This window comes from Saccopteryx leptura, chromosome 10 (assembly GCF_036850995.1).
Source record: "Saccopteryx leptura isolate mSacLep1 chromosome 10, mSacLep1_pri_phased_curated, whole genome shotgun sequence".
Lineage (NCBI taxonomy): Eukaryota > Metazoa > Chordata > Mammalia > Chiroptera > Emballonuridae > Saccopteryx > Saccopteryx leptura.
Window position 1 is genome coordinate 19,096,035 of NC_089512.1, and position 27,036 is coordinate 19,123,070.

Genomic DNA, 27,036 nt, shown 5'->3' on the forward strand with positions numbered 1-27,036 from the left:
CCCATCATGACACCATTACCATTTGTCTCCTGTCTCTCACCACGGGCCACTGCCCAGTGCCTCCAACATGAAAGATGCTGATGAGCATCACAGACAAGCCCCTCACTCAAGTGACTTTAAATCCAGCTGTGTGCTGCTCTGAGCCATCTGAAAACAGGCCGGGAGAAGGGCGTTCTCCACTCACCACTGATACAGGGTGTGTGTGTGTGTGTGTGTGTGTGTGTGTGTGTGTGTGTGTGTGTTCTTCTGTGGCTGCAGATCACTCACAGTGCCCACTGATACAGGGTGTGTGTGTGTGTGTGTGTGTGTGTTCTTCTGTGGCTGCAGATCACTCACAGTGCCCACTGATACAGGGTGTGTGTGTGTGTGTGTGTGTGTGTGTTCTTCTGTGGCTGCAGATCACTCACAGTGCCCACTGATACAGGGTGTGTGTGTGTGTGTGTGTGTGTGTTCTGTGGCTGCAGATCACTCACAGTGCCCACTGATACAGGGTGTGTGTGTGTGTGTGTGTGTGTTCTGTGGCTGCAGATCACTCACAGTGCCCACTGATACAGGGTGTGTGTGTGTGTGTGTGTGTGTGTGTGTGTGTGTTCTGTGGCTGCAGATCACTCACAGTGCCCACTGGTACAGGGTGTGTGTGTGTGTGTGTGTTCTGTGGCTGCAGATTACTCACAGTGCCCACTGGTACAGGGTGTGTGTGTGTGTGTGTGTTCTGTGGCTGCAGATTACTCACAGTGCCCACTGGTACAGGGTGTGTGTGTGTGTGTGTGTTCTGTGGCTGCAGATCACTCACAGTGCCCACTGATACAGGGTGTGTGTGTGTGTGTGTGTGTGTGTGTGTGTGTGTGTGTTCTTCTGTGGCTGCAGATCACTCACAGTGCCAATAGAGAGATGAGCTTGACTTACAGCAATCAACATTTTCTCTCAAATGTACTTTAAAAAAATTATTTTAAATCACGAATAAGAAAGCACTAAGTGTATTATTACCAGCTGTAAGCAGTAACGTCGCAAGCAGGGACGCAGACCATCTGGCACAGAAGACGTAATGCCCAATAGCCATGTGGAAGGGCTGCCTCAAACTCAGTATGAACCAAGAGACCGGAAAATCCCCTTCACTGTCAAGCCAAGTTTGAGAGAGAAGCAACCTCTTTTTTTTTTTTTTTTTTTTTTTAATTTTTTTTTTTTTTTCCATTTTTCTGAAGCTGGAAACGGGGAGAGACAGTCAGACAGACTCCCGCATGCACCCGACCGGGATCCACCCGGCACGCCCACCATGGGGGCGACGCTCTGCCCACCAGGGGGCGATGCTCTGCCCATCCTGGGCGTCGCCATCTTGCGACCAGAGCCACTCCAGCGCCTGGGGCAGAGGCCACAGAGCCATCCCCAGCGCCCGGGCCATCTTTGCTCCGATGGAGCCTTGGCTGCGGGAGGGGAAGAGAGAGACAGAGAGGGAAAGCGCGGCGGAGGGGTGGAGAAGCAAATGGGCGCTTCTCCTGTGTGCCCTGGCCGGGAATCGAACCCGGGTCCTCCGCACGCTAGGCCGACGCTCTACCGCTGAGCCAACCGGCCAGGGCCGAGAGAAGCAACCTCTTAACAAGACTTCTTCAAAACCGCCATCTCAGTCTGAGTATTTGTTTCTGTGCTCAGAAGCTCCGCAAGGAGCTTAGGTATATCCTCAACATTCAGCGCCATGCCTGGCACGTAATACATATGGGATGACTGATTAAAAGTCTTGGATTCTGTGAGGTCAGTCCCAAGAATGAAGGGAACTCTTACCACAAGGGGGCACTGTAGCTCACCAGGCCAGTTAGTATTTATACAAAGATATGAAAAACAATGCTGAAGAAATAGAGCCATTTTTCCTTCTTCTTCTTCTATGGAAGACTCAAGTGGGCTAAAAGTCCTGAATCTACCACAATTCAAAATGAGTTGGTCCTAATGTCATCAAGAAAGGCAATCTGAATAAGCACAGTGCAATGATCAAAGACAGGAAATGTAACCATACAGTTGGCTAACACTCCTTGAATGTTCTTTACTTTGTAACACTCTCTTAAGCCTTTCTTTGTCACTTGGGGCAATGACATCTTAAAGTGTGGGCCAGCTGTTTTATAACATGTCCCTTACTTTGGACTGTCTGATATTTCCTCATGATAAAATTCAGGTTGTATAAGACAATTTAGAGACTATCATCTTCGTGTTTGTTCTGACTTTTAATGTTTTACTTACTTTAATTCAGGTCAGTCCTGTTAATCATGGTGCAACTCACAGCTAAGGCAGAGGAAGCACTGGGTAAACAGAAGCCAGAGGGAAGAGAGGTGACTTCTGTGTAAATGTCTATCTTTACAAATGACAGAGTCTAATGCATCCAATTGGAAACTTTCCTACAATAAACCAGGCTTAGGAGCAGGAAAAATGCTCACCAAAATCTACAGGTAGACACAAGGTTACCAAGGACTGGAGAGGAAGTCTCAGCCTCACAGAATGATTGTGGTAATCAGGCAATTCCATCAACTAACTGGCAAAACTGGTTGCCAACCGATTATCGGCAAATGGGGCTGAGTTGGAAAAACTAGTTAACGATTTAATACTACTTCACGAAGAGTTTTAAGTGCCCCTATAAATGGGATTGTTGGAATACTATGCAGCTATAACGATGTATGTTAATGGACTTTAAAAGATGTTTGCGCCTGACCTGTGGTGGTGCAGTGGATAAAGTATCATCCCAGAACGCTGAGTTCCCCAGTTCAAACCCTGGGCTTGCCTGGTCAAGGCAAACGTGACAAGCAACTGCAAGTTGATGCTTTCTGCTCCCCTGCCCCAATTCTCTCTCTCCTTCCTCTCTCTAAAATCAATAAATAAAATCTTTAAAAATAAATAAATAAAAGTGGTTTGCTATATATTAACAAAGCAATTATAAAACAATATATAACTACACTTAAAACATTATCTGGACAAATAGAAAAAATAGTGCAAGTTAAATGAAATAATAAAAATGTCTTTTTTTTTGATTACCTCTATTTTCCACAATGACATAATATCTTTGCAATTAGAAATAAAGAGAAAAGAAATGCAAAAAAAAAAAAAAAAAAACAGAGGTAAAAGTGTCCTAACTTGCCGGCACGTATGGAACTCAGGAGCTACACTTCCCCATGATGCATCTTATCTTAGGCAAGAAGCCTGCCCTCTCCCAGCGCTTCCTTCTCCAGACCTAGCAGGAGGAATGATTCACAGTGCTCCAGTGTTTGACAAGGGTGGAAGTAAGTTCTGGAGTGGTAGACAAATGTAAATAAACTCTTGCAAAACAACTGCAAATATAAATAGATTACCTTCCTATGATTCCTTTAAAGCAGTGGTAGTCGACCTGGTCCCCACCGCCCACTAGGGGGTGCTCCAGCTTTCATGGTGGGCGGTAGCGGAGCAACCAAAGTATAAATAAAAAGATAGATTTAACTATAGTAAGTTGTTTTATAAAGATTTATTCTGCCAAACTTAGCGAAAATCCGACATAAAGTACTTGGTAAGTAATTATTATTATATGCTTTAACTTGCTGTAACTCTGCTTTATAAATTTTATAAAGGAAGTTACTTCCCTACTTTATAAATCACCATTACTGTGGAACTGGTGGGCGGTTAGAAAATTTTACCACTAACAGAGATACAAAAGTAGGCATAGGTATAAAAAGGTTGACTACCCCTCCTATATTTATTTATTTATTTATTTATTTATTATTTTTCTGAAGTTGGAAACGGGGAGGCAGTCAGACAGACTCCCGCATGCGCCTGACAGGAATCCACCCGGCATGCCCACCAGGGGGCGATGCTCTGCCCATCTGGGCAGTTGCTCTGTTGCAACCAGAGCCATTCTAGCACCTGAGGCAGAGGCCATAGAGCCATCCCCAGCGCCTGGGCCATCTTTGCTCCAGTGGAGCCTTGGCTACGGGAGGAGAAGAGAGAGACAGAGAGGAAGGAGAGGGAGAGGGGTGGAGAAGCAGATGGGCGCTTCTCCTGTGTGCCCTGGCCGGGAATTGAACCCGGGACTCCTGCACGCCAGGCTGACACTCTACAACTGAGCCAACTGGCCAGGGCCACTACCCCTCCTTTAAATGGTACACAAGCACTTGAGAATCCCAAAGCCCTTTTTTAAAAGAAACAAATATTTTTTTTTTACAACAACCATGTTATATAAAACTAGAAAGAACTTCCTATTTCAGGAAACAGGAGACCCAAGTTCGTGCCTGGGTTCTGTATTCTCTGTGTGACCGTGCAGCATGTAACTCATTCCCTGAGCCTCAGCTTATTCACCTGAAAACAGGAATAACTCCCACCAATTTTCAGATCTCCTTGGAGTCCAATAAGGCTCCGGATACTGGCATCTGTGAGTAAAGAAAAGCTGGGTTTCTAAGGCCGGGAAACCCCACTATGGATGGAAGCACCTGCTTCTCCGCACAGGCAACCCTCCGTTCAACCTCGGTAATTTGTGATTGGATCATGACAAGTCCAAATGGTCTCCTGGCTTCACTTCCATTCTGAGGTTGCTGAAACACTTCGGCTGCACAGAATGGCCTCCTTCTATAAAGTCTGCACCCCACTAAAGGTCCACCGCAGGAGTGTTACGGGGTCAGGGAAGAGGCCACTCCAGGAAACACCAGAAATGGAAAGTGTACGTGTGAGAACAGCAGAGGCCCGGCTCCCCCGGCCCCGGGCGGCGCTCACCGATGGTGGTCTCGCAGAACTTCTCGGCAGCCACCTCGTTGGCAATGTTGGCTCCCATCAGCACACTGATGTCGATGCCCATCTTCTCTCGGATGATGTCAGAAATGAGCTTCAGCCCCTCCGGGCCCTCGTCTATGCCCTATACGGAGGTAAAGAAGTTAGGGGAAAACAAGCCACCGAAACCGAAGAGGTACGGGATCGTTGCTTTATCAGTCATCGAGATTCAGACACCCAATGCATCTTGAAAACATATATGCAGCCCTGGCTGGTTGGCTCAGTGGTAGAGTGTTGGCCCAGCATGTGGATGTCCTGGGTTTGATCAGGGCACACATGAGAAGTGACCATCTGCTTCTCCAGTCCTCCCTCCTTCTCTCTCTCTCTCTCTTTTCCTCTCCCACAGCCATGGCTCAATTGATTCAAGTGCACTGGGCCTACGTGCTGAGGATGACTCCGTGGAGCCTCTACCTCAGGTGCTAAGAATAGCTCGGTTGTAAGCATGGCCCCAGATGGGCAGAGCATCAGCCCCAGACGGGGGTTGCTGGGTAGATCCTTTTTGGAGCATATGTGGGAGTCTATCTCTATCTCCTCTCCTCTCACTTAAAAAAGGAAAAAGAAGATATAGCTACAAATGCACTGTTTAAAGAACAACAAGAACATGAAAAGAAAATGAACATGTAGACCCACCTTGAACATGAACCCACCCGGGTAAGAAATAGAACATAACTGGCACCACTAAAGTCCTGTGTCTCTCCTCAAGCTCATCCATCCTCCAGCGCGAACCACTATCCTGAATTCTGTACACACTACTCCCTTGCTTTTCTTGATCTTCTTGCCACATAAAGCTGACCCTGAACAATATGGTGCCATTATACCTGTTTTTTGAAAGCCTGTAAGTGGAACTGTATGGTTCTATGTGATGTGCTGTTTTATGCCAATTATTACAGAGATGCACCCATGTGGCTGCATGAATGCTCTGGTTCATTCCTCCTTACTACCGTGTAATATTCCAAAGTGAGCCATCCAAGTCCACCATCCGCTTATCCAGCCTACTGCTGGTGGACCCTGGAGTCGTTCCAGCTGGCTTTCCTAAACACTCATCTAGGAACAATCCGGAACAGAGTCTCTCCAGGGGGTTCTGAAACTGTTTTACGATGTGGACCCCACCCAGGGCAGTCAGAAGTTTATGAATGCATTCTCAGAATTTCATATGCATAAGCAAAATACATAAGATTACCCAGGAAGTGAATTATATTAAAATATAGTTACCAAAATTAAAAAAATAACTTTGGATAAAGTAATATACGTGCTGTTTTATTAATGCAATTACAAAAGAATGTCATGGCAGGTCTAAAAATTATTCTAATTTAAAAGGAGTGACAAGCACAGATGATACCTGAGATAGCTGAAGTCACCATAAGTGGCATGAACATATATCTGTGATTTCTACTGACAAGAGGGTCCCAGGCCCTGCTAATGCTACCATTATTAAAGCTTTGGCTTGTGGTCTTCCTTCGTAAAAGAAGAACATGTTCATTTCAGTTAGAGGTTAAAACGAATAAAAATGCAACTCCCCCTCTCCCCCATTTAAGACCATGAACCTCCTGAATTCTGTGTATGGATTTTGGGGGTGTTTTGTGGAGTGCTAGCTAAAAACACTCTCTCTTATGGGAAAAACCAGGGGTGGGAATACAGACCACTGGCAATTTCCAGAGCGCTGGCTGAGACCCCCACGCTGGTCGGAAGCTCTGACAGCGAGGCCACCAGGAGCCCTCCCCCACATGTGCCACAGGAAGCAGTCTCCTACCAAAGTGGAGCTAAGCTAGGCTCCCAGGCTCTATGTCTTTTATTACTTTCCAGACATCTTTACAAAAACTAACAAAAAACCCCCAAACTTGGCATAACCTCCCCTTCACTTCCTTGGAACTAACGTCTAGCGATGTTTTCCTGGCCGGATCGCGGGCGAGTTACCTTGATGAGCGTGATTCCCACGGCTTTCTTGGGCACCTTCCCCGAGATCTCGTCACAGATCCTGCGGATGAACTGGTGGGGGATGACGAACACCAGCAGGTCTGCGTCCTGCACGGCCTCGCTGACGTTTGGGATGGCGACCTGGCACGGCAAGCAGGGGCAACAGTTACTCCTTCCCCAGAACTCGCTGGGCCAAAGGCTTTCATTCCCTGACCTCCTCAGGGGCCTCCTGCGTGCAGAGCACCGTGCGGACGGACAGGCGGGCAGGTGCGGGGTGCGCTCTGCCTTCCTCCTTCACAGCTGGCCTCTGTGGCCGGGAGTTCCTTACCTGTCAAAGGAGTCGTTACAACACTCTGGGGGCTGTGCTGCTGCTCTCCTAAACCCCCAATCCAGGTTCTGCCCTTTTTAAAAAAATTTTATTTATTTATGTATTTTTTACAGAGACAGAGAGTGAGTCAGAGAGAGGGATAGACAGGGACAGATAGACAGGAATGGAGAGAGATGAGAAGCATCAATCATTAGTTTCTCACTGCGCGTTGCAACACCTTAGTTGTTCATTGATTGCTTTCTCATATGTACCTTGACCGCGGGCCTTCAGCAGACCCAGTAACCCCTTGTTGGACCCAGCGACCTTGGGTCCAAGCTGGTGAGCTTTTGCTTAAACCAGATGAGCCCGCGCTCAAGCTGGCGACCTCGGGGTCTCGAACCCGGGTCCTTGGCATCCCAGTCTGACGCTCCATCCACTGCGCCACTGCCCGGTCAGGCTGCCCTTTTTGCCCCACTCTGCTTTCCAGGAGGCTGCTTGCTGTGAACTCTTTCCTCTGGGCACCCTTGCTCTCTGCCTTCCCAGTGGCTTTGGCCAAGGGGGGCGCTGTCGGGGCGTCCAAGGTGGGGTGTGGCAGGTGAGGCGTCTGTGAGTCCCCTGGGCCACTCCTGCCCGGCGCTCAGGCCTGCGCCTTGCTGCACTCACAGCTCCGCCTCCCGGGCAGCGCTCGTCCACATCTCTGAGCTCTTGTCAGGCTGGTTTGGTGACAGCGGTCTGTCCCCTTGCCCTCTCAGGGTGGTCATGGCTTCTCGCTGTTACTAACCTCTGGGCGCTTCACCAAGGCCTCTTGGTTCCCTGGGCTCTGCTCACAGCTCTGTAAACAGACCCACCGTGACCCTCCTCGGCTAAGCACTTGGAGAGCGCAACTGTGAAGAATGAAGGATTTGGAAAAACGTCTGGCACCAGGCACGCACTCAGTACACGCCAGCTCTTGTGATTGTCTCTCTTCAGATTAAGTACAAAAATGGGTTTTAAAATTTAACAGGGGCAGAGAAACACAGTCACACAGACACATGGCAGAGGTGAGGGCATCCCGTCTCCCGGGAGACCACTGACTGATGCCTAGTGTCTGTGCTACTTTCTTCCTGAGCAAGAGAACCCTGGTCTGGGCCCAGGCTCAGAAATGCCAGGAAAGAAGGCTCCCCTACTTTAATCGTGCAATTCAGGTGGAACTGCCTCTCCCCTGCTCCACAGATGACTGTGTGTGTGTGTGTGTGTGTGTGTGTGTGTGTGTGTGTGTGTGTGTGTGTGAGACAGAGACAGAGAGAAAGAGAGAGAGAGGGTCAGATAGGGATGGACAGACAGGAAGGGAGAGAGATGAGATGCATCAATTCTTCGTTGCAGCTCCTTAGTTGTTCATTGACTGCTTTCTCATATGTGACAGGGGTGGAGGGGGTTTTACAGCAGAGCGAGTGACCCCTTGCTTAAGCCAACAACCTTGGGCTTCAAGCCAGTGACCTTTGGGTTCAATCCAGTGACCATGGGTCATGTCTATGATCCCACACTAAAGCTGGCGACACTGCGCTCAAGCCGACAACCCTGTGCTCAAGCCGGCGACCTCGGAGTTTTGAACCTGGTTCCTCTACGTCCCAGACACTCCATCCACTACGCCACTGCCTGGTCAGGCTATGATGACCCTTGACTTGTTCAAGCCCCTGAGAACACAGAAGGCCTTGCATTGCTCTTTATTCTTTCCATCAGATATTTGGACAACTTAACTTCCAAACTCAGAACCCTAGGGATCCTTTCTCTCCTCACTGACAGCGTCAAGAATAACCATGGGCCTGAAATGAATATAAAATAATATTAAATGTCAACTGTAAGTGGGAGGAAAAAAAGGCATAACCACAGGGAAATGCTGCCTGGCCCTAGTTCAGTGACGGCAGAGAAAAACCATCCTTGTCTAGAAGTCCACAGATTCAGCAGGCTCGGGAACGAGTCCCCCAGGAATCAAATCCCAACCTCGTCTCTAGCTATGTGGCCTTGGACAGGTAGGTGCATTAACCTCCCTGAGTCTTGGTTTCTTCTCCCATAAAATCAAGATCATCATCATAATAGGGACGGAAACTAATAGTATCAGCCTGTCAAAAAAAAAAAAAAAAAAAAAAAAAAGAAATAGTTCAAAATGGAGTCACTTTTGCTAAGCCAAGTCACCAAATCAAAACTTAATTAACTAATTTAACTGCAGTTTCAGCCTCTCCTGGGCGTGACATTTTTAAGTCAATCCCCTTGAATTTCCTGACCAACACTAGTGAGGTAATCTGCCCGATAAGCTCGCCTGTCCTTCCCAACAGGAAGGTGGCTGGGCCTGAAAACAACCCACTCTTTTTAACTCTTGTCCCACCCTCTTTCTGCTCATGAAAACCTTCCATTTTGTACAACTCCTCTGAGCACCTTTCTCATTGCCGGATGACATGCAAGATAGAAGTCGTGAATAGCTCAAGAAAGCCAATTAGATCTTCAAGTTTACTTGGTTGAACTTTGTTCCTTAACGAACCTAAGAGGGTTATTCAGAGCACGAGACAATGTATGTAAACTACTTAGCACAGTGCCTGACGCTAACGAACGACGTCACCAAAAGCCAAACAAACGTCTTCAGTGAGCAAGGTCTCTGTAGCTCACTGAACTCCTGGCGCTTGTCAGTTTATAAACCTGCCTCCCCTGCTGGACTCAGGAGGCTAGTAAGGTCACCTCACCTCTTTCTGTCTCCAGCACCCAACACTGTGCTCTGCATGCTCATGAGGGTCTGGTGTGTAAATATACGTAGTGATAGGTGTTTCGTTAACACAGGAGATGAACTTCTCTGGGTAACCACAGGAATGAGGCAACCACCACGGCTGCCATTACAGAAAGCCACCAAAGGGGTGACGCTGGCAACAGAAGTTCACGAACTCCGCTCAGACAGGCAGCAGAGTGCCCGCCTTTTGTTCCTCGTGTTCATTTCTTCCTTCCCCGCAAGTCACTGGAATGAGGCCAGGCAGTGACCTATATTTTTCTCTCCCAGACCTAACAGAAGCTTGAATTTTAAACTGTCAGTCTTGCAATTTTCTAGTTTCTCTTTTGTCATTTAGGCCTTGACCTTGATTTTAATTACAGACCAAGGTCCATGTGCTAGGGAGTAGATCAGAGTCCACGTACTGAGGAAGGGTCTATCGGGAGTTATCAGGGCACGTAAGCAGCCAAAGACAGGCTTGTCAGCCCAGCTCTATGTGACCTTTGGATGTCAAGAAAGCAACCTGTTATGAGCCAAACTGTGCCCTTAAAAAATTTGTAAGCCATAACCTTGGCACCTCAGAATATGACTATTTGGAGACAGGGTCTTGATAGAGATAATTAAGTTAAAACAAGGTCCTTAGGATGGGCCCTAATACAACATGATTGGCGTCGTTATAAGAAGAGGAGATCAGGACACGGACAACACGGGAGGAAGACCGGAGAAGACACAGGAAAGAGGTGGCCACCTACAAGTCAAGGAGAGAGCTTCATAAGAAAGCAACCCTGACTGACCGGGCGGTGGCGCAGTGGATAGAGTGCCAGACTGTGATGCGGAACACCCAGGTTCGAGACCCTGAGGTCGCCAGCTTGAGCAAGAGCTCATCTGGTTTGAGCAAAAGCTCACCAGCTTGGACCCAAGGTCGCTGGCTTGAGCAAGGGGTCATTCGATCTGCTGAAGGCCCATGGTCAAGGCACATATGAGAAAGCAATCAATGAACTACTAAGGTATCGCAACAAAAAACTGATGATTGATGCTTCTCATCTCTCCGTTCCTGTCTGTCCCTGTCTATCCCTGTCTATCCCTCTCTCTGACTCTCTGTCTCTGTAAAAATTAAGGAAAAAAAAAAAAAAAAAGAAAGCAACCCTGCTGACACCTTGACCTTGGACCTGAAGCTACGGCACTGTGAGCCAATACATTTCTGTTGTTTAAGCCATCTGGTCTATTGTCCCTTGTTATGGCAGCCCTTGCAAACTAAAGCAAAGCCCATTTTAGAGTCTGGAAAACCAAAACTGGCCAAGCAAAGCACGCGGTGGGCGAAAGAACAGGGGAAGAGGAAGGTAGATTTTGTATTTCCTCACGTCCCAAGTGCTAATAGCTGAGTGTAACTTGCAGAATTAACCAAATGTACTTTTCATCCTAATGCCTTACCACGTTTTCTGGCAGCTTGTGTCCAGGGAGATATTTCACATTTTCATGGTCATTATTTATGATGTCTGTCAGTTTTCTCCCATTAATTGTTTCTTCAAACACCCACATCTTGACCGTGGAGGAAAACTTCTGAAGTTTCTTGACATTATTACCAATTATTTTTGCCACAGCAGAACCCCTACAAAAGAAAACAGTGGAAAAGAAAAACTAGTCCATCACCGTTGACCCTTCTAACGACGTCCCTCCATATCCCTTCATGTCTTGTCGCACACGGAACCGTGAATTCCTTTCACCTTATTTCTCTCTCTCTGAGGGGGTGGTAAGCTTTTGTGAGCAAAATCGTTGCCGTTCTCTGTTGTATCCCCAGCACCTGGCCCAGTGCCTCATACAGAAGGTACGCGGTACATGTTTGGTAGCTGAGATGAGTAAGTGAGGGAATGAAGTTATTGATGAAACCAGGGAGGCAGAATGAGGTCCCAATGATCTCACACGAGTCAATAATGTAACTGGAGTCGCCCTTACTTATTTTTGTCCTTTCTTTTTATGTCCCGTCACACCCCAAAGGAAGAACAGACGTGGTCTGGTGGGCTTAGATCTTAATAGTTAAAATATTCACTTAAATTTTTCCAACTAAGTCACTTCAGCGGAAGCTACAGACATGTTTGTTTTGGGTTGCAAAAGCTTTGCTTCCCCGAGGGGGCTGTAAAGGTCGTGTACTTCCATAGGCCCAGGGAAAGGATCTGGTGGTTCTGGTTTCTTGTCCCCTTGGCTTATCAGATTTGGATTCCTAGTGTGTTAGAACCATGCTTGCTCTCGTTGACTTCGTGAAGTTACTGAGTATCAGGGAATGCTGAGCCTGAGCTACCCTCTCACAGAGGGTACGTGAGCAGCTATTTCCAAGATAAGAATAAAGGTGGGGAGATTCTTGGATTCTTTTTTCACAAAGTGTCTGAAGGAGAGCTAGACCGATGGGTATTTGGCTAATAAGTCGTCCTGCTGGCATAGAATAGGAATTTTACGGGTACAGCCACAGAGCTTTGATATTGACAGCTATTCTTTTGGGAGGGAGGAGGCACTCAATTCTAGCTCAGTCAGCAGAGCCGCTGATCGCAGTCCCCGAGGAGCTGTAACACTGCTGATGCCCGAGCCCACTCCGGAAGTAGTTTCAGTGGTCTGGGGTGTGGCCCGGGACGCGGTTCATTTCCTAGGTATTTCTAATGTGCAGCCCAAGTTGAGATTTACTAGCTTAGTTTATCCATTCTATCTCAGGAACAGGAAAATAATTCCAATACAGAGATACTTGGATTTTCCTGGTTGTGCAAGCACAAAGGTTTCTATGCTGGGATGAATCAGAGTTGGGTTAGACTGAGTAACAGACTTATCGGAGAGTAAGGACAAAGATCTCCAGTGTGTTTCTCTGTGTCAGCTTGGTCCCTCCCCCCTTCTGTTGTCACCTCTTACTTCATCTCGCCAAGTGACTTGAGAATTGACTGTAATTTAAGATAGGAATGCAACATTTCCCAGTTTTTAGATTTCTTCCAAACTCCTCAGATCTGACTGACTACGGGTATTCTTTGTTGTTTTTTTAAGTGGGTTCATTACACAGTGTATTGTCTTTGGTGAAGGAATGTGAAGGAATTTCGTTATACTCTAAAAAAAAATGTTTCTGTGATGAAAAAACCAGCCCTCTGTTTTCAGAAAATACTTATGAGTTAATTTGCCATAAAATTATCTAACAAGAACCATACGATTTCACTCATATGTGGGATATAAAACTGCAAGCAACAAATGAACAAGACAAAAAAACCCAAAAACTCAGACACAGACATCAGTATGGTGTTAGCAGAGGAAAGGGGGTGGGGTCGTAAAGGATAAAAAGGGGTCAAATAAATACTTAGTGATGGGAGGAGATTTTCATTTCGCTGGTAAACACACAATGCAATCAATATATGGATGACGTATTGTGTTATTGTACACTTTGAAACCTAGTTTATTAACCAATGTCACTCCAATACATTTAAGTTTTTAAAGGGTAAAAAAAGAATTATCTAATTATTGTAAATGGGCTACAATTTAAGCCTATTTTAAAAAATGTTTCAGGCCCTGGCCGGTTGGCTCAGTGGTAGAGAATCGGCCTGGCGTGCAGAAGTCCCAGGTTCGATTCCCGGCCAGGGCACACAGGAGAGGCGCCCATCTGCTTCTCCACCCATCCCCCTCTCCTTCCTCTCTGTCTCTCTCTTCCCCTCCCGCAGCAGAAGCTCCATTGGAGCAAAAGATGGCCCGGGCGCTGGGGATGGCTCCTTGGCCTCTGCCCCAGGCGCTAGAGTGGCTCTGGTCATGACAGAGCGACACCCCGGAGGGGCAGAGCATCGCTCCCTGGTGGGCGTGCCAGGTGGATCCTGGTCGGGCGCATGCGGGAGTCTGTCTGACTGCCTCCCTGTTTCCAGCTTCAGAAAAGTACAAAAAAAAAAAAAAAGTTTCATGTTTTAAAAGTATTTTTACTCTGTAGGAAAAAGTTCCTTGCTATATAGGTACACCGCCCTTAGAAAAGCTTTTGTTCCTTAAATTGTTGTATCCCTGTACTCTGAATAAATTTAAAACACATTTTTTTTATGCCCGTAGCAGAGCTGACAGAAATTAATACAAGGAACACTGGTCTTCTGACAAAATACTTGTGTAAATTTTGATGTATTAAAACTGTTTAAAAATTTTTTTATTTCATTGATTTTAGAGAGAGAGGAAGGGAGAAAGAGACAGAAACATCAATCTGTTCCTGTATGTGCCCTAACCGAGGATTGAACTGGCAACCTCTGAGCATCTGAATGATGCTCTAAGCAACTGAGCTATCTGGCCAGGGCAACCTGTATTAAAATTCTTTGTAAATTCTGCGTAAAATTGAGTATCTATATTATATATGTTTATTTTAGCAATGGTAATTAATTAATCTTAAAGTTTTCTTGAGAAAACTAGGGTGGCCTTGGCTGGTTGCCTTAGCAATATAATGTTGGTCCGGCATATGGAAGTCCTGGGTTCAATTCCCAGTCAGGGCACACAGGAGAAGCGACCATGTACTTCTCCACGCCTCCTCTCTCTCTCTCTTCCCCTCCCACAGCCATGGCTCAAATGGTTTGAGCAAGTTGGCCCCAGGTGCTGAGGATGGCTCCGTGGCCTTATCTCAGATGCTAAAATAGCTAGATTTCTGAGCAATGGAGCAGCAGCCCCAGATTGGCAGAGCATCCCCTGGTAGGGGGCTTGGCTGGTGGATCCTGGTCAGGGCACATGCAGGAATCTGTCTCTGCCTCCCAGTCTCTCACTTAATTTTTTTAAAAAAGAAAGAAAAACAGAGAAAACGAGGGAATAAAACTATAGTCGTATAATCTTTTTTTTTTTTTTGGTATTTTTCCGAAGCTGGAAACGGGGAGGCAGTCAGACAAGACTCCTGCATGCGCCCACCCGGGATCCACCTGGCATGCCCACCAGGGGGCGGTGCTCTGCCCATTCTGGGGCATCGCTCTGCCACAATCAGAGCCACCCTAGCGCCTGAGGCAAAGGCCACAGAGCCATCCTCAGCGCCCGGGCCAACTTTGCTCCAATGGAGCCTTGGCTGCGGGAGGGGAAGAGAGAGACAGAGAGGAAGGAGAGGGGGAGGGGTGGAGAAGCAGATGGGCGCTTCTCCTGTGTGCCCTGGCCGGGAATCGAACCTGGGACTCCTGCACGCCAGGCTGACGCTCTACCACTGAGCCAACCAGCCAGGGCTTGTATAATCTTTTTTTTTTTTTTTTTTTTTTTTTTTTGGTATTTTTCCAAAACTGGAAACAGGGAGGCAGTCAGACACACTCCCACATGCGCCCAACCGGGATCCACCCGGCATGCCCACCAGGGGCGATGCTCTGCCCCTCTGGGGCGTCACTCTGTTGCAGCCAGAGCCATTCTAGCACCTGAGGCAGAGGTCACAGAGCCATCCTCAGCGCCTGGGCCATCTTTGCTCCCATGGAGCCTTGGCTGCAGGAGGGGAAGAGAGAGACAGAGAGGAAGGAGAGGGGGAGGGGAGGAGAAGCAGATGGGTGCTTCTCCTGTGTGTCCTGGCCGGGAATCGAACTCGGGACTCCTGCATGCCAGGCCGACGCTCTACCGCTGAGCCAACCGGCCAGGGCCTCGTATAATCTTTTTAAAAGTCTTCTTAGATGAGATGTTGCCATTTGCAACAACATAAGTAGATCTTGAGACTACTGTGCTAAGTGAAATAAGTCAGACAGAAAAAGACAAGAATCAGGTAATTTCATTCATATGTAGGATATAAAACAGAAAGCAACAAAAAAACAAAAAACTAGATACAGACAACAGAATGTTAATTCATGTCTCCCATGCTGGACCTTTTGCTGAGAGAACCCCGATGGACAGACCCCAGCTGGTGTACAGGGAAGAGACATGGGAACGATTTTAAGGAAGACCATATCTCTGCTGAGAAACAAAAAAGGCTTTATAAATTAGGGATGGGGAGAGCAGGCACACCAGAGCTTCCTCTACCCAATACTCAGCTAATTGGCCAAGCCAAGAATCACCCAGCTGACCTAGGGACTCATAGCTTATTATTTTAAGCAGCGGAGTTGGGGGGGGGGGGGGAAATGGGCTTTTATTGCAATTGCTAAAGGATGCACCAAACACAGCAACTTTGAGACAACTTCAAGTTAATTCTGGGCCAAGATGTTGGAGCTGACACTCAGGGATGTTGGGCAGGGGGTGAGGTGGGGAAGGCGGTGAGGAGGATCAGGATTGACAGAAGATTCAAGGACAAAGATAGCCAAGTGAGAAACAAAAAGATTCTAGTGCCTGTAAGACCCAGTCTTGTTCTTTCTAAATAACATAAAACAGTATTTTTTTGGGGGAAAGATTAGGACTTAAAACATTGTTCAGGGGTGGGCAAAAGTAGGTTTACAGTTGTGACTACTTGCAACTGCTATTTGTTTTGATCTCTTTTACGGACTAGTACAATTCTGTCATAAAGCTCATAGGTGACAAGCACACAGCTAACATCACACTGAGTGTCCTTACCACCAGAGGTGGAAGAGGGGCAGGAGGAAACGTGGAGGTGATGTGTGCTCATTACCTCAATTGTACTGATGGCTTCACAGGTGTTTTCACATCTTCAAACCCGTCAGATTGTATACATTAAATATGTCCAGTGTTGCCTGACCAGGCGGTGGCACAGTGGATAGAGCGTTGGACTGGGATGTGGAGGACCCAGGTTTGAGACCCTGAGGTCACCAGCTTGAGCGTGGGCTCATCTGGTTTGAGCAAAGCTCACCAGCTTGAACCCAAGGTCGCTGGCTTGAGCAAGGGGTTCCTCGGTCTGCTGAAGGCCCGCGGTCAAGGCACATATGAGAAAGCAATCAATGAACAACTAAGGTGTCGCAATGAAAAACAAATGATTGATGTTTCTCATCTCTCTCTGTACCTGTCTGTCTCTATCTATCCCTCTCTCTGGCTCTTTCTCTGTCTCTGGAAGAAAAAAAAAGTCCAGTGTTTTGCTATATTAATTATACCTCAATAAAGCTTTTTAAAGAAAAGTATATTTCATATCCAGCTTGACCTGTGGTGGTGCAGTGGATAAAGCATTGACCTGGAATGCTGTGGTCGCTGGTTCAAAGCCCTGGGCTTGTCTGGTCAAGGCACTTGTGGGAGTTGATGCTTCCTGCTCCTCCCCCACCCCTTACTAAAATAAATTGATAAGAAAGATTTAAACAAAAAAGTACAGTATATTCCACGTCCAAAACTCCTTTCTGGCTCAGAAATGGTAGTAAGTGTATCCACTCCCTATGTGTTACTACTTCTGACCCTGAAGGAGCAGGATCAGATGCTACAGCAAAGGGCGTGTTTTGGAGGAACCTGAGTATTTTGAAGAAACTGGAGTCTATTTATAAATGACATATCCTGTGCTATAAAAAAAAAAAAAAAGACTGGTGCCCCAGCCAGTAGCTCAGTTGGTTAGAGCATCTTCCTGAAGCACAGAGGTTGCCAGTTCGATCCCTGGTCAGGGTACATACAGGTACAGATCAATGTTCCTGTCTCTCACTCTCTCCCTTCCTCTCTCTCTAAAATCAATAAAATATTTTTTAAAAAGTGACTGGTGTGCAGAGGACCAGTCCAAAATATGGACAAACATATCATAACTGACCTTAAAATAGAAGTACTGGCTAGAGCCTATGAAGGCAGTATGTGTGGCTTGGTCACGGTTGGGGTCCTGTGGCCACCACGACAGAGCTCTCCATATTTCAGGGCTGGTTCCGCCATTGCACACGCACAGTCAGGCGAGGGTTCGCACGTGGCTGGGTCCAGGGCACGAGCAGCCCTCTCTACACCTGGCCCAGCTTATCCATCTACCACATGACAGGTGGGGCCAGATAACCTTGCAGGTCCCTTCCAGGTCTATGACCGAGTCCCACGTTTTCAAAGTGAGGCATGGGTCCCAGAGGTGCTCCCAATGGCTGCATGCTACCCCCACACACAGCAGCAAGTGACACTGACTCACCCGTGTCCTTTCCAACTCCTGTGGCCCTTCTAGGGTGCAGAATGTCTCATCTGAGTGTGACTATGTAGTTGCCATCTCTCCAACATAAGCTCACTGTCCTTCTTCACAAAGTATGAGGAGGCCTCAGACTCGGAGCCTTGAGAGGCAGTAGTAGGATCTGCCCGGAACCCTATCACACCATCTTGATTCCATTCTACTGATCCTTGTTATCTTGTACATATGACATTTACGGCAGTGATATAAACTTTTCTTTTAAAGTCAAGTTTTAAATAACGTACCATAAGCTTGTATAAGTGTGAAGCAGACAACCAAAGCCCTAAGAGCCACCGGATGGAGGTGTAACCCTATTCACATGCTTCACCGTGCAGATCAACACACAGGAGGCTCCCAGTCACTCTCATCCTTTGTCACACAAGCAGTGGTCGCAGAGCAGGGAGAGGCACTCCGGTCTGCTGATGGCCAGTCCTGGGTCTTTACACAGAGGCACAAAATCACATTTCCCAGGGAATTATGAATTCCTCAAGTCTTGGGCCTCAAAATATGGACTAATTCTCAGCTTCTCCCATTTTGTGCAGATGAAATTCAGAAGGGACATGGGGGAGAGACAACATCCCAGCACTAGCTATGTACTGGGGACTTGCTATGGGCTCTCCCTGAACCTTTACAGCGGCCACCAGAGAGGCACACATTGACCCCACTTCACAAATGAGGAAGCTGAGGCACACAGAGTAAATAAGATGCTCAAAGCCATGCTGTTCATCTAGAGCCAGCGGTTCTAACGAGGATCGCTTTCCAAAGCCCAGGCTTTGGGCTATTTTACACGTGCCCTGGTGCAGAGTGGAATCATTTGTTGAAAATACTATTGAACACCTACGACGCGCAGACTCTGTGCTGGGTGCAGGGGATAAAGCAGACAGGTCTCTGCCCTCGTGGAGCTTGGAGACTGATACTGCTCTAGCACGCGCACACACAAAAATGTAACTATACCACTGGTGGCAAAGCAGGTGACAAAGTGACACCTGGCAGGCATCAGGGAGGTCAGGGAGAGCTGGGAGGAGTGTGGCTAGGGCTGAAGTCTAAAGGCTGAGGGCCCTGTCTAGGGGTGGGGGCGGGAGCCTTCCAGGTGGAGCGAAGGGCCCGGAGCAAAGGTGCAGGAACGGGAAGCACATCGACATGATCTGCTTTTTCCTAGAGCCAATTCTCTAGGGAGAGAGAGAGACGGGGAGAAGTGAGGAGGGGAGGAGAAAGGGGAGGGAGAGGATCGGACTGCAGGGGGAGGGATGAGAAGGTAAAGAGAGCAAGGACGAGGCAGGAGGTGAGAAAGGGGTGGGGATGGGCAGAAACAGCAGTGACTTTGCTGCCTACCAGGTGTCAGGCACTGTTGTTTGTTGTTCATAAAATATAATCAATGCATAACATTGTGTAAGGTGGTAAAGGCGTACGACGTTGATTCAATATATTTATATATTAGCACTGTAACCCTGCTTTAAATACCTTAACCATGGCATCTGTTTGAAGCCTCAGCAATCCTCTGGGGCAGGTACGACTATTACACCCACTTTTTACATGAAGAAGCTGACACCTGGAGAACACAGCTGGCTAGTGGAAGAACAGAGAGTGGGACCCCAAGCTGTGTTCCTCGGCCCTCTGCTCTCCCTCCCTGGGTCCCTGCTGGCCGGACACCCACCTGCTGGAGGTCCTCACCGTCCCCTTGGCAACCCCCCAGCTCCACTTGGTTGGCTTTCACTCTCCGTCTGCATCCCTTTTGCCCCTTTCCCCCTAAAATGGTGTGATATTTTCATCAGGCAGGGGATGCGCTGGGTCACCCAGGAATGGCCACCTATCCCTCCAGTCAGGCCCCAGCCCGACAGAATTCCGGTGGCCCAGGCTCCTTCACAGGCTGCAGACTCTTTCTGGGCCAGAAAGGACCCAACAGTCCATACCTCTTTTTGCCAAGGAGGAAACTGAGACCCGAGTAGCCTGAGCAAGGGTTCCACCAGGTTTTCCCCATTCCAGACCTGGTCTCTGCCCGAGCTGCTTCTGACTGTGGAGCTAAGTAGGCAGGGCAGTCAGTTTGGGTTTAAATAACATCTACTTAAAAAGCAATTATGAATAATCTTGCTACCCGGGGAGAACCACTGTTAACATTTTGTGTAATTCTTGGCAGTTAAATGGCTTTTAAAGTACAATCAAATGCCAGGGTATTAGATACAAATGTGAAAAATGAAGCACCTTTAAAATAGATTCAGCTTGGTGGATGTTTATTTGATCTCTGGATAGGGAAGCTTTCTAAGCTTAAAATCAAAGGAAGAAACCACACAGGAAAAGAGATCAATGTGAACAACTTCACATGAAGACGCGGGGAAGGAGATGCAGACAGCCTCGCCGTCTGTCAGAGTTCACACTGCAGAGGAGAAGCTTCAGATGGAACGTTACATTGAACAAAAACAAGATGCGAAATTGTACATGCCATGGGATCGTGTGTAACGAACAAAAACATGACTATTATAAAAATAAATGAAAGTAAAAACGAAATAGCAAGCGTTGGTGAGGATGTGCGGGAATTAGAGCCCTTGGGCATTGTCGTGGGATGAAATATGGTGCAGCTGCTATGGAAGATGACATCGTGGTTCCTCAGACCACCAAATTTAGATAGGATCCAGCCACTCCACTTTGAGGTATGTACACAAAAGAATGAAAAGCAAGGACTCTAACGGTTATTAGTATACCTATGTTCATAGGAGCATTATTCACCATTGCCATAAGGCGGAAGCATCCCAAGTGTGCACCGACATGATAAACGGGTCAACAATATATGCTACGCAAATAGAATGGAACATTCTTCTGCTTTAAAAAGGAAGGAAACTGTGACACATGCTGCAATACTTAAGCATATTACACTAGTGAAATGAGCCAGGTACAAAAAGACAAATACTGCCCTGGCCAGATGGCTCAGTGATAGAGCCTTGAACCGGCATGTGGATGTCCCAGGTTTGATTCCTGGTCAGGGCATACTGGAGAGGTGCCCATCTGCTTCTCCACTACCCCCCAACCACTTCTCTCTCTTTCTCTCCTCCTCCTGCAGCCATAGCTCGACTGCAGTGAGTTGGCCCCGGGTGCTGAGAATGGCTCCATAGCCTCCACTTCAGGTGCTAAAAAGAGCTCGGCTGCTGAGCAATGCCCCTGATGGGCAGAGCATTGCCCCCTAGTGGGCTTGCTGGGTGGATCCCAGTTGGGTGCATGTGGGAGTCTGTCTCTTTGCCTCCCCTCCTCTCACTGAATAATAAAAAAAAAGACAAATACTGTATGATCCCACTTATACAACCTCTCTCTTGCTGTTGCTGAAATCCAGCCATCACGTGGGAAAGCCTGAGCTAACCAGATGAAGAATGAGACATGTAGCCCAGTCACTCCTGTCCACCTGGCCAAAGCTTGGCCACTGCCAGACACACGAAGGTCACCCAGAACCAAAAGTCCCAGCCAATCCACCACCTGAGCACACAGCCTTATGAGTGAGCACAGGCTAAACCAGCAAAAGACCCTCCCAGCTTAGTCAGCCCAAATTGTTAACCCCCCGAATCATGAACTAATAAATGATTGCTTTTTGAAGACATTAAGTTTTGGGGGAGCATGACCAAGCGGTGATGCAGAGGACCCAGGTTTGAAACACCGAGGTCACTGGCTTGATTGAGCATGGGCTCACTGTTTGAGCACAGGTCGCTGACTTGAAGCCCAAGGTCTCTAGCTTGAGCCCAAGGTTGCTGGCTTGAGCAAGGGGCTACTTGCTCTGCTCTAGCCCCCCAGTTAAGGCACATATGAGAAAGCAATCAATGAACAACTAAGGGGCTGCAACAAAGAACTGAATGCTTCTCATCTCTCTCCCTTCCTGTCTGTCTGTCCCTCTCTCTGTCTGTGTTACTGTCTCTCTCACACACAAAAAAATTGAGGGGAAAATGGTTAGGTAGCAACTGATTCAGCTCCCAGCTCCCAAATGTGTAAGGGACTGAGTCTCAAAATAGGATGATAGCAAAATACTACTAGCATAACCTGAAGGGAGTCCAGGAGACCAATGACCTGTTTTGTTTTGTTTTTTACAGGGACAGAGAGAGGGGGAGAGATAGGGACAGACAGACAGACAGGAATGGAGAAAGATGAGAAGCATCAATTATCAGTTTTTCGTGGCGACACCTTAGTTGTTCATTGATTGCTTTCTCATATGTGCCTTGACCGTGGGCCTTCAGCAGACCGAGTAACCCCTTGCTCGAGCCAGCGACCTTGGGTCCAAGCTGGTGAGCTTTTTGCTCAAGCCAGATGAGTCCGTGCTCAAGCTGGCGACCTCAGGGTCTCGAATCTGGGTTGTCGGCATCCCAGTCCAACGCTCTATCCACTGCGCCTCCGCCTGGTCAGGCTGACCGCAGTTTTTTTTTTTTTTTAATATTTTTTTTAAAGTTTTTTTTTTTTTTAATTTTATTTATTCATTTTCAGAGAGGAGAGAGAGAGGGAGAGAGAGAAACAGAGAGAGAGAAGGGGGGGAGGAGCTGGAAGCATCAACTCCCATATGTGCCTTGACCAGGCAAGCCCAGGGTTTCGAACCGGCGACCTCAGCATTTCCAGGTCGACGCTTTATCCACTGCGCCAACACAGGTCAGGCCTGACCGCAGTTTTTGACATCACCAAGCATGAAGAGGACCGGGACACCACCTCTGACCAATAACCACTGAGAGACTTGGCGATACCACCTCCCACCAATAACCACTGAGAGACTTGGGGATACTACTTGGCCTGCAACAAAGATTTAGTGGACACGACTTTCCTATCTTAAAGGACATGTTTTAGAAAAGAGTGGGCTTGCCCTGGCTGGGTAGTCCAGTTGGTTAGGGCATCGTCCCAATATAACAACATTGTGGGTTCTATCCCCGGTCAGGGCACATATAAGAATAAACCAATAAATGCATAAATAAGTGGAACAACAAATCAATGTTTCTCTCTCTCTAAAATCAATAAATAAAAAATTTAAAAAGAGGGACTCACCCAAGTATTGTCCTGAGATGAAAGGGTATAAATTGGAGGTGACAGAGCTTTCACTCAAATATAAGATTTTTCTGCCTGACCTGTGGTGGTGCAGTGAATAAAGCATTGACCTGGAATGCTGAGGTCGCTGGTTCAAAACCCTGGGCTTGCCTGGTCAAGCACACACAAGAAGCAAGTACTATGAGTTGATGCTTCCTGTTCTTCCCCCACCTTTCTCTCTCTCTTCTAAGAATCAATAAATAAAATCTTAAAAAAAAAAAAGATTTTTTTTCCTAACAGTTTTTCTAAGATTTTTAAATCAATTGCCTTAAAAATAAAATAGTAATCTATGGTCATCTGTCATGTCTACAAAATAAAGGATGCCTGCTTTGGAGGGAAACTGAACAAGACAATTTTTAAGGCCTCACTGCAATCTCATTTTTCTCAAATGGAATATTGTTATACTAGACTTTAGTTAGGAAGGTAAGATACTCAATAATTTTATGACAATGACATTTGTCTTCAGGTAAAAGTACGCTTCTCGGCCCTGGCTGGTTGGCTCAATGGTAGAGCGTCGGCCTGGCATGCAGGAGTCCTGGGTTCGATTCCCGGCCAGGGCACACAGGAGAAGCGCCCATCTGCTTCTCCACCCCTCCCCCTCTCCTTCCTCTCTGTCTCTCTCTTCCCCTCCCGCAGCCAAGGCTCCATTGGAGCAAAGTTGGCCCGGGCGCTGGGGATGGCTCCTTGGCCTCTGCCTCAGGCGCTAGAATGGCTCTGGATGCAACAGAGTGAAGCCCTGGATGGGCAGGGCATCGCCCCCTGGTGGGCATGCTGGGTGGACCCGGGTTGGGCGCATGCAGGAGTCTGACTGCCTGCCTCCCTGTTTCCAACTTCAGAAAAATACAAAAAAAAAAAGTACGCTTCTCACTGAAAATAAGAATTTGTAGGCCCTGGACGGTTGGTTAGCTCAGTTGGTTAAGAGTGTTGTCCAGAAACAACAAGATTGCAGGTTCGATTCCCAGTCAGGGCACACGTGGGAAGCAACCAAGGAATGCGTGACTGAGTGGAACAACAGGTGACTGCTTCCCTTCCCCTTCCTCTCTCTCTCCCTTCCTCTCTCTGTCTCTAAAATTCAATGGAAATCAAGTCCTGGCAGGATAGCTCGGTTGGCTGGAGCATCGTCCCGGAGCACGGAAGTTGCCAGCTCGATGCCCCGGGAAGGGCACATACAGGAGCACAGCTCCATGTTCCTGTCTCTCTCAGAAAGAAAAGAATTTGTAGATCATGAGTGTTGGAGTTAGAAGGATCTGGGTTTCAACTCTACCTTAGGGACCACTGCCCTTGAAAAGTTCTCTAAATCTCAGTTTTGTCATCCAAAATAGGGCTAATAATAACTAGTAGTACCCTACAGACTGCTACAAGATTGAAATGCAGTAATGTACTCCACACACAGAAAATGACCAGCAAGTGGTCACTGTTACTATGAGTGTTCCTTCCAGGGAGGTGAGGAAGTGGGCGAGAATGATGAAAAGGGGTGGACAAGGGTTAACAGGTGAAAGGTTAAAAGATAAAAATGAGCCCTGACTCATCCCTAGTCATTACTTTCATCCTGAACAGGTGGGGGCGTGATGGAAACAGGCGATTATGTATCAGTTCATTGTTAATTGTACAAACTTTCTCACCCTGGCAGAGAGAACGCTAGATCCTGGCCCAGTTCAGCCCTAACCCCTCCTTTGTCATTAAACTCTCCTTCCAGCTTCCAAAGCGAAGGTGTGTCGGTGCTACCCGTCACCCGGGAGGGGATTATTTCCAACCTCAGAGGAGCTCGTTTACAGATGCTCAGACTGTTTCTGGGCTCTCCGTGTGGGACGGGAGTGTAGCACAGACCGAATGGTGACAACGGTGGACAAAGAGCCACGGCACTGCATTCAGAAGGTTCCAGGAGACCACAAAAGACAGTTCACACAAAGCCAGCTTAAGTCACCAGTGCAAAGTAGGCCAAAGCGCGCCCTGACCTTCACTCTCCGGGCTCTAGCTGTGGGGTGACGGTGAAGAGAAGGGAAAGGATAAAAACCTCCAGCTGCATGTCAGGTATGCCCTCTGGCTTTTGCCTTCTCTGCCTCTACTCCTCGGTCAGACTCCAACTGGGTGCATTTTATGACCTAATGATGGTGCTGGTCAAGGACGAAGAAACTAAAATTATAACGATAACGGTCGCTGACATTTACTGAGTGCTACTCACCTGGTGTTCTCCCCGGATCATCTCATTTAATCCTAGCCACACCCTTGGACAGCAGGTACCAATATTATATAAAGCAATGGCTCCTGGAGAAAAGCAGTTTGCTCAAGGCCTCGGACTGCCAAGACAGAACCCCAGGCCTTGGAATCCTGGGCCCCCCTTTCTACCCTGCCTCCAAAGGAGGTCTGGGACACACGCGCCCTAGCACAGAGGGTCGGTTGTAAATACAGGCCCTGCATTTTAGGTCTAGAACTGGATCTTGCACTATGTCTCAAAGTTCTGATGAAGAAACTTTGTTTCATCTTTGGAGTTGTTTGAGAAACTTTTGGGTGTGTATTCTTCTTGTTGTTTTTTCTGAGTCACGGGGCCACAGAGAGCCATGCAGGTTAGGGAAGTAGCTCCCAGCATTCCCAGGAGTGTGCAGCACAGCAGGCTGGGCTGCAGGCCTGAGGGCCCCCTCCAGCCTCCTCCCGGACCTGTCTAGAGGACAGGAGGTGCCAAAGGACGGGACAAGGGTATGTTACACAACCCGTCTACTTCCCCTCACATGTCCTCTCTGGCTGAAGCTCCCTGGCAAGTCAGTTAGATTCGGTCTTCTGGTATCTGTATTGCAATTGATCATTTACACTCAGTGTGAGGGTGATAGCTGGGAACTTAGATGTGACACAGCACCTTTACTTACAAAATCAATCTGAGCTACTTCAAAGACCCACATGTCAAATCTGCTTAGTCACTTTCACATTCCTGAGGCCGAGCCCACATCCGGAAAGGTAGAACACTCTCTTGGCCCTGGCCAGGTAGCTCAGTTAGTTACAGCGTCATCCCGATATGCCAAGGCTGTGGGTTCCATCCCCAGTCAGGGCACATAGAACAATCAGCCAATGAATGCATAAATAAGTGGAACAACAAATCGATGTTTCTCTTTTTTCTCCTTTCCTCTCTCTTCCTAAAACCAATCAATAAATAAAATTTTAAAAATAATAAGCCTGACCAGGCAGTAGGGCAGTGGGTAGAGCACTCACCTGGGACACAGAGGACCCAGGTTCGAAACCCCAAGCTCGGCAGCTTGAGTGTACGCTCACCAGTTTGAGTGTGGGTTGCTGGCTGGAGCCTCAGATCATAGAAATGACCCCATCATCACTGGCTTGAGCCCAAAGGTCGCTGGCTTGAAGCCCAAGGCTACTGGCTTACATCCAAGGTTGCTGGCTTGAGCAAAGGGTCACTCGCTCTGCTAGATCACCCCGGTCAGGGCACATATGAGAAAGCAATCAATGAACAACTAAGGTGCTGCAAGGAAGAACTGATGCTTCTCATCTCTCTCCCTTCCTGCCTGTCTGTCCCTATCTGTCCCTCTTAAAATAGATAATAATAATGAAAATAAAATAAAATTAGCAAAAAGCTCAAGTCCCTTAGGAAAAAATCTTTCCCATCTTAGGGGAATATGATTCAGCAAGTCTAGCTTCAGTGGTTATTCTGATGCAAATAGCTTTTGGACCACATTTTAAGAAACACTATTTAAAATGTAACATCTAGTCTTGTGACAGATCTTTCACTCCATTTTCTATTTCTTTTGAGCCTATCTTCCAAGTCTTTATCTTAGAGTTCCGTGAAGCTAAGTTCTTAAAGGCAGGGACTGTGGAAAGGCCACAATGACCACACAAGGCAAACACTCAAATATTTGTCTACCGACCAGGGCTGAACATGCAATGAGCCCCTAAGTTCCTGAATCTCTGGCAAGGTCGTGATCCTCTCTCTAGGACTGGAGTGGCTTTGCAACCAGAGCAGTTGCAAGGAAGCCAACAACTGTTCCCGTCTGACCCCATAATTAATTGAGTCAGGCAACCTGCCCAAGCCAGTGGCATGGCACATTTCTCAATCGCTCTGCTCCAGAGTCACTAGCCAAAGTTCTACTCCATTTCCTTGGGCTGGAGTGGGCCAAGAAAACAGTCAAGTACAGAGTGAGGCCGTGGGAAGGCTGCCAAATCCCAGCAGGGGCGGCAGGAGGTTCACTTCCCTGCTTGGGATCCAGGCCCAAGTCCAGCACGGCAAAGCTGTGCCACTTCCACTGCACCTTGCAAATCAGGGAAAGGTGCTGTCACCTGTGGTCT

General features: G+C 47.6%; 1 protein-coding gene across 2 annotated transcripts in view; it reads right to left on the minus strand.

Moving 5' to 3' along the window:
• Positions 1 to 27,036, minus strand: part of GPD1L (glycerol-3-phosphate dehydrogenase 1 like) — a 48,870-nt gene that overhangs the window by 19,991 nt on the left and 1,843 nt on the right. For both annotated transcript variants that reach the window (XM_066350320.1, XM_066350321.1), the window contains exons 2-4: positions 11,151 to 11,328; positions 6,682 to 6,822; positions 4,714 to 4,852 (exon numbers count right to left, since the gene is read on the minus strand). In XM_066350320.1, the coding sequence (XP_066206417.1) occupies positions 4,714 to 4,852; positions 6,682 to 6,822; positions 11,151 to 11,328 (458 nt within the window). The remainder of the gene's footprint in view (positions 1 to 4,713; positions 4,853 to 6,681; positions 6,823 to 11,150; positions 11,329 to 27,036) is intronic.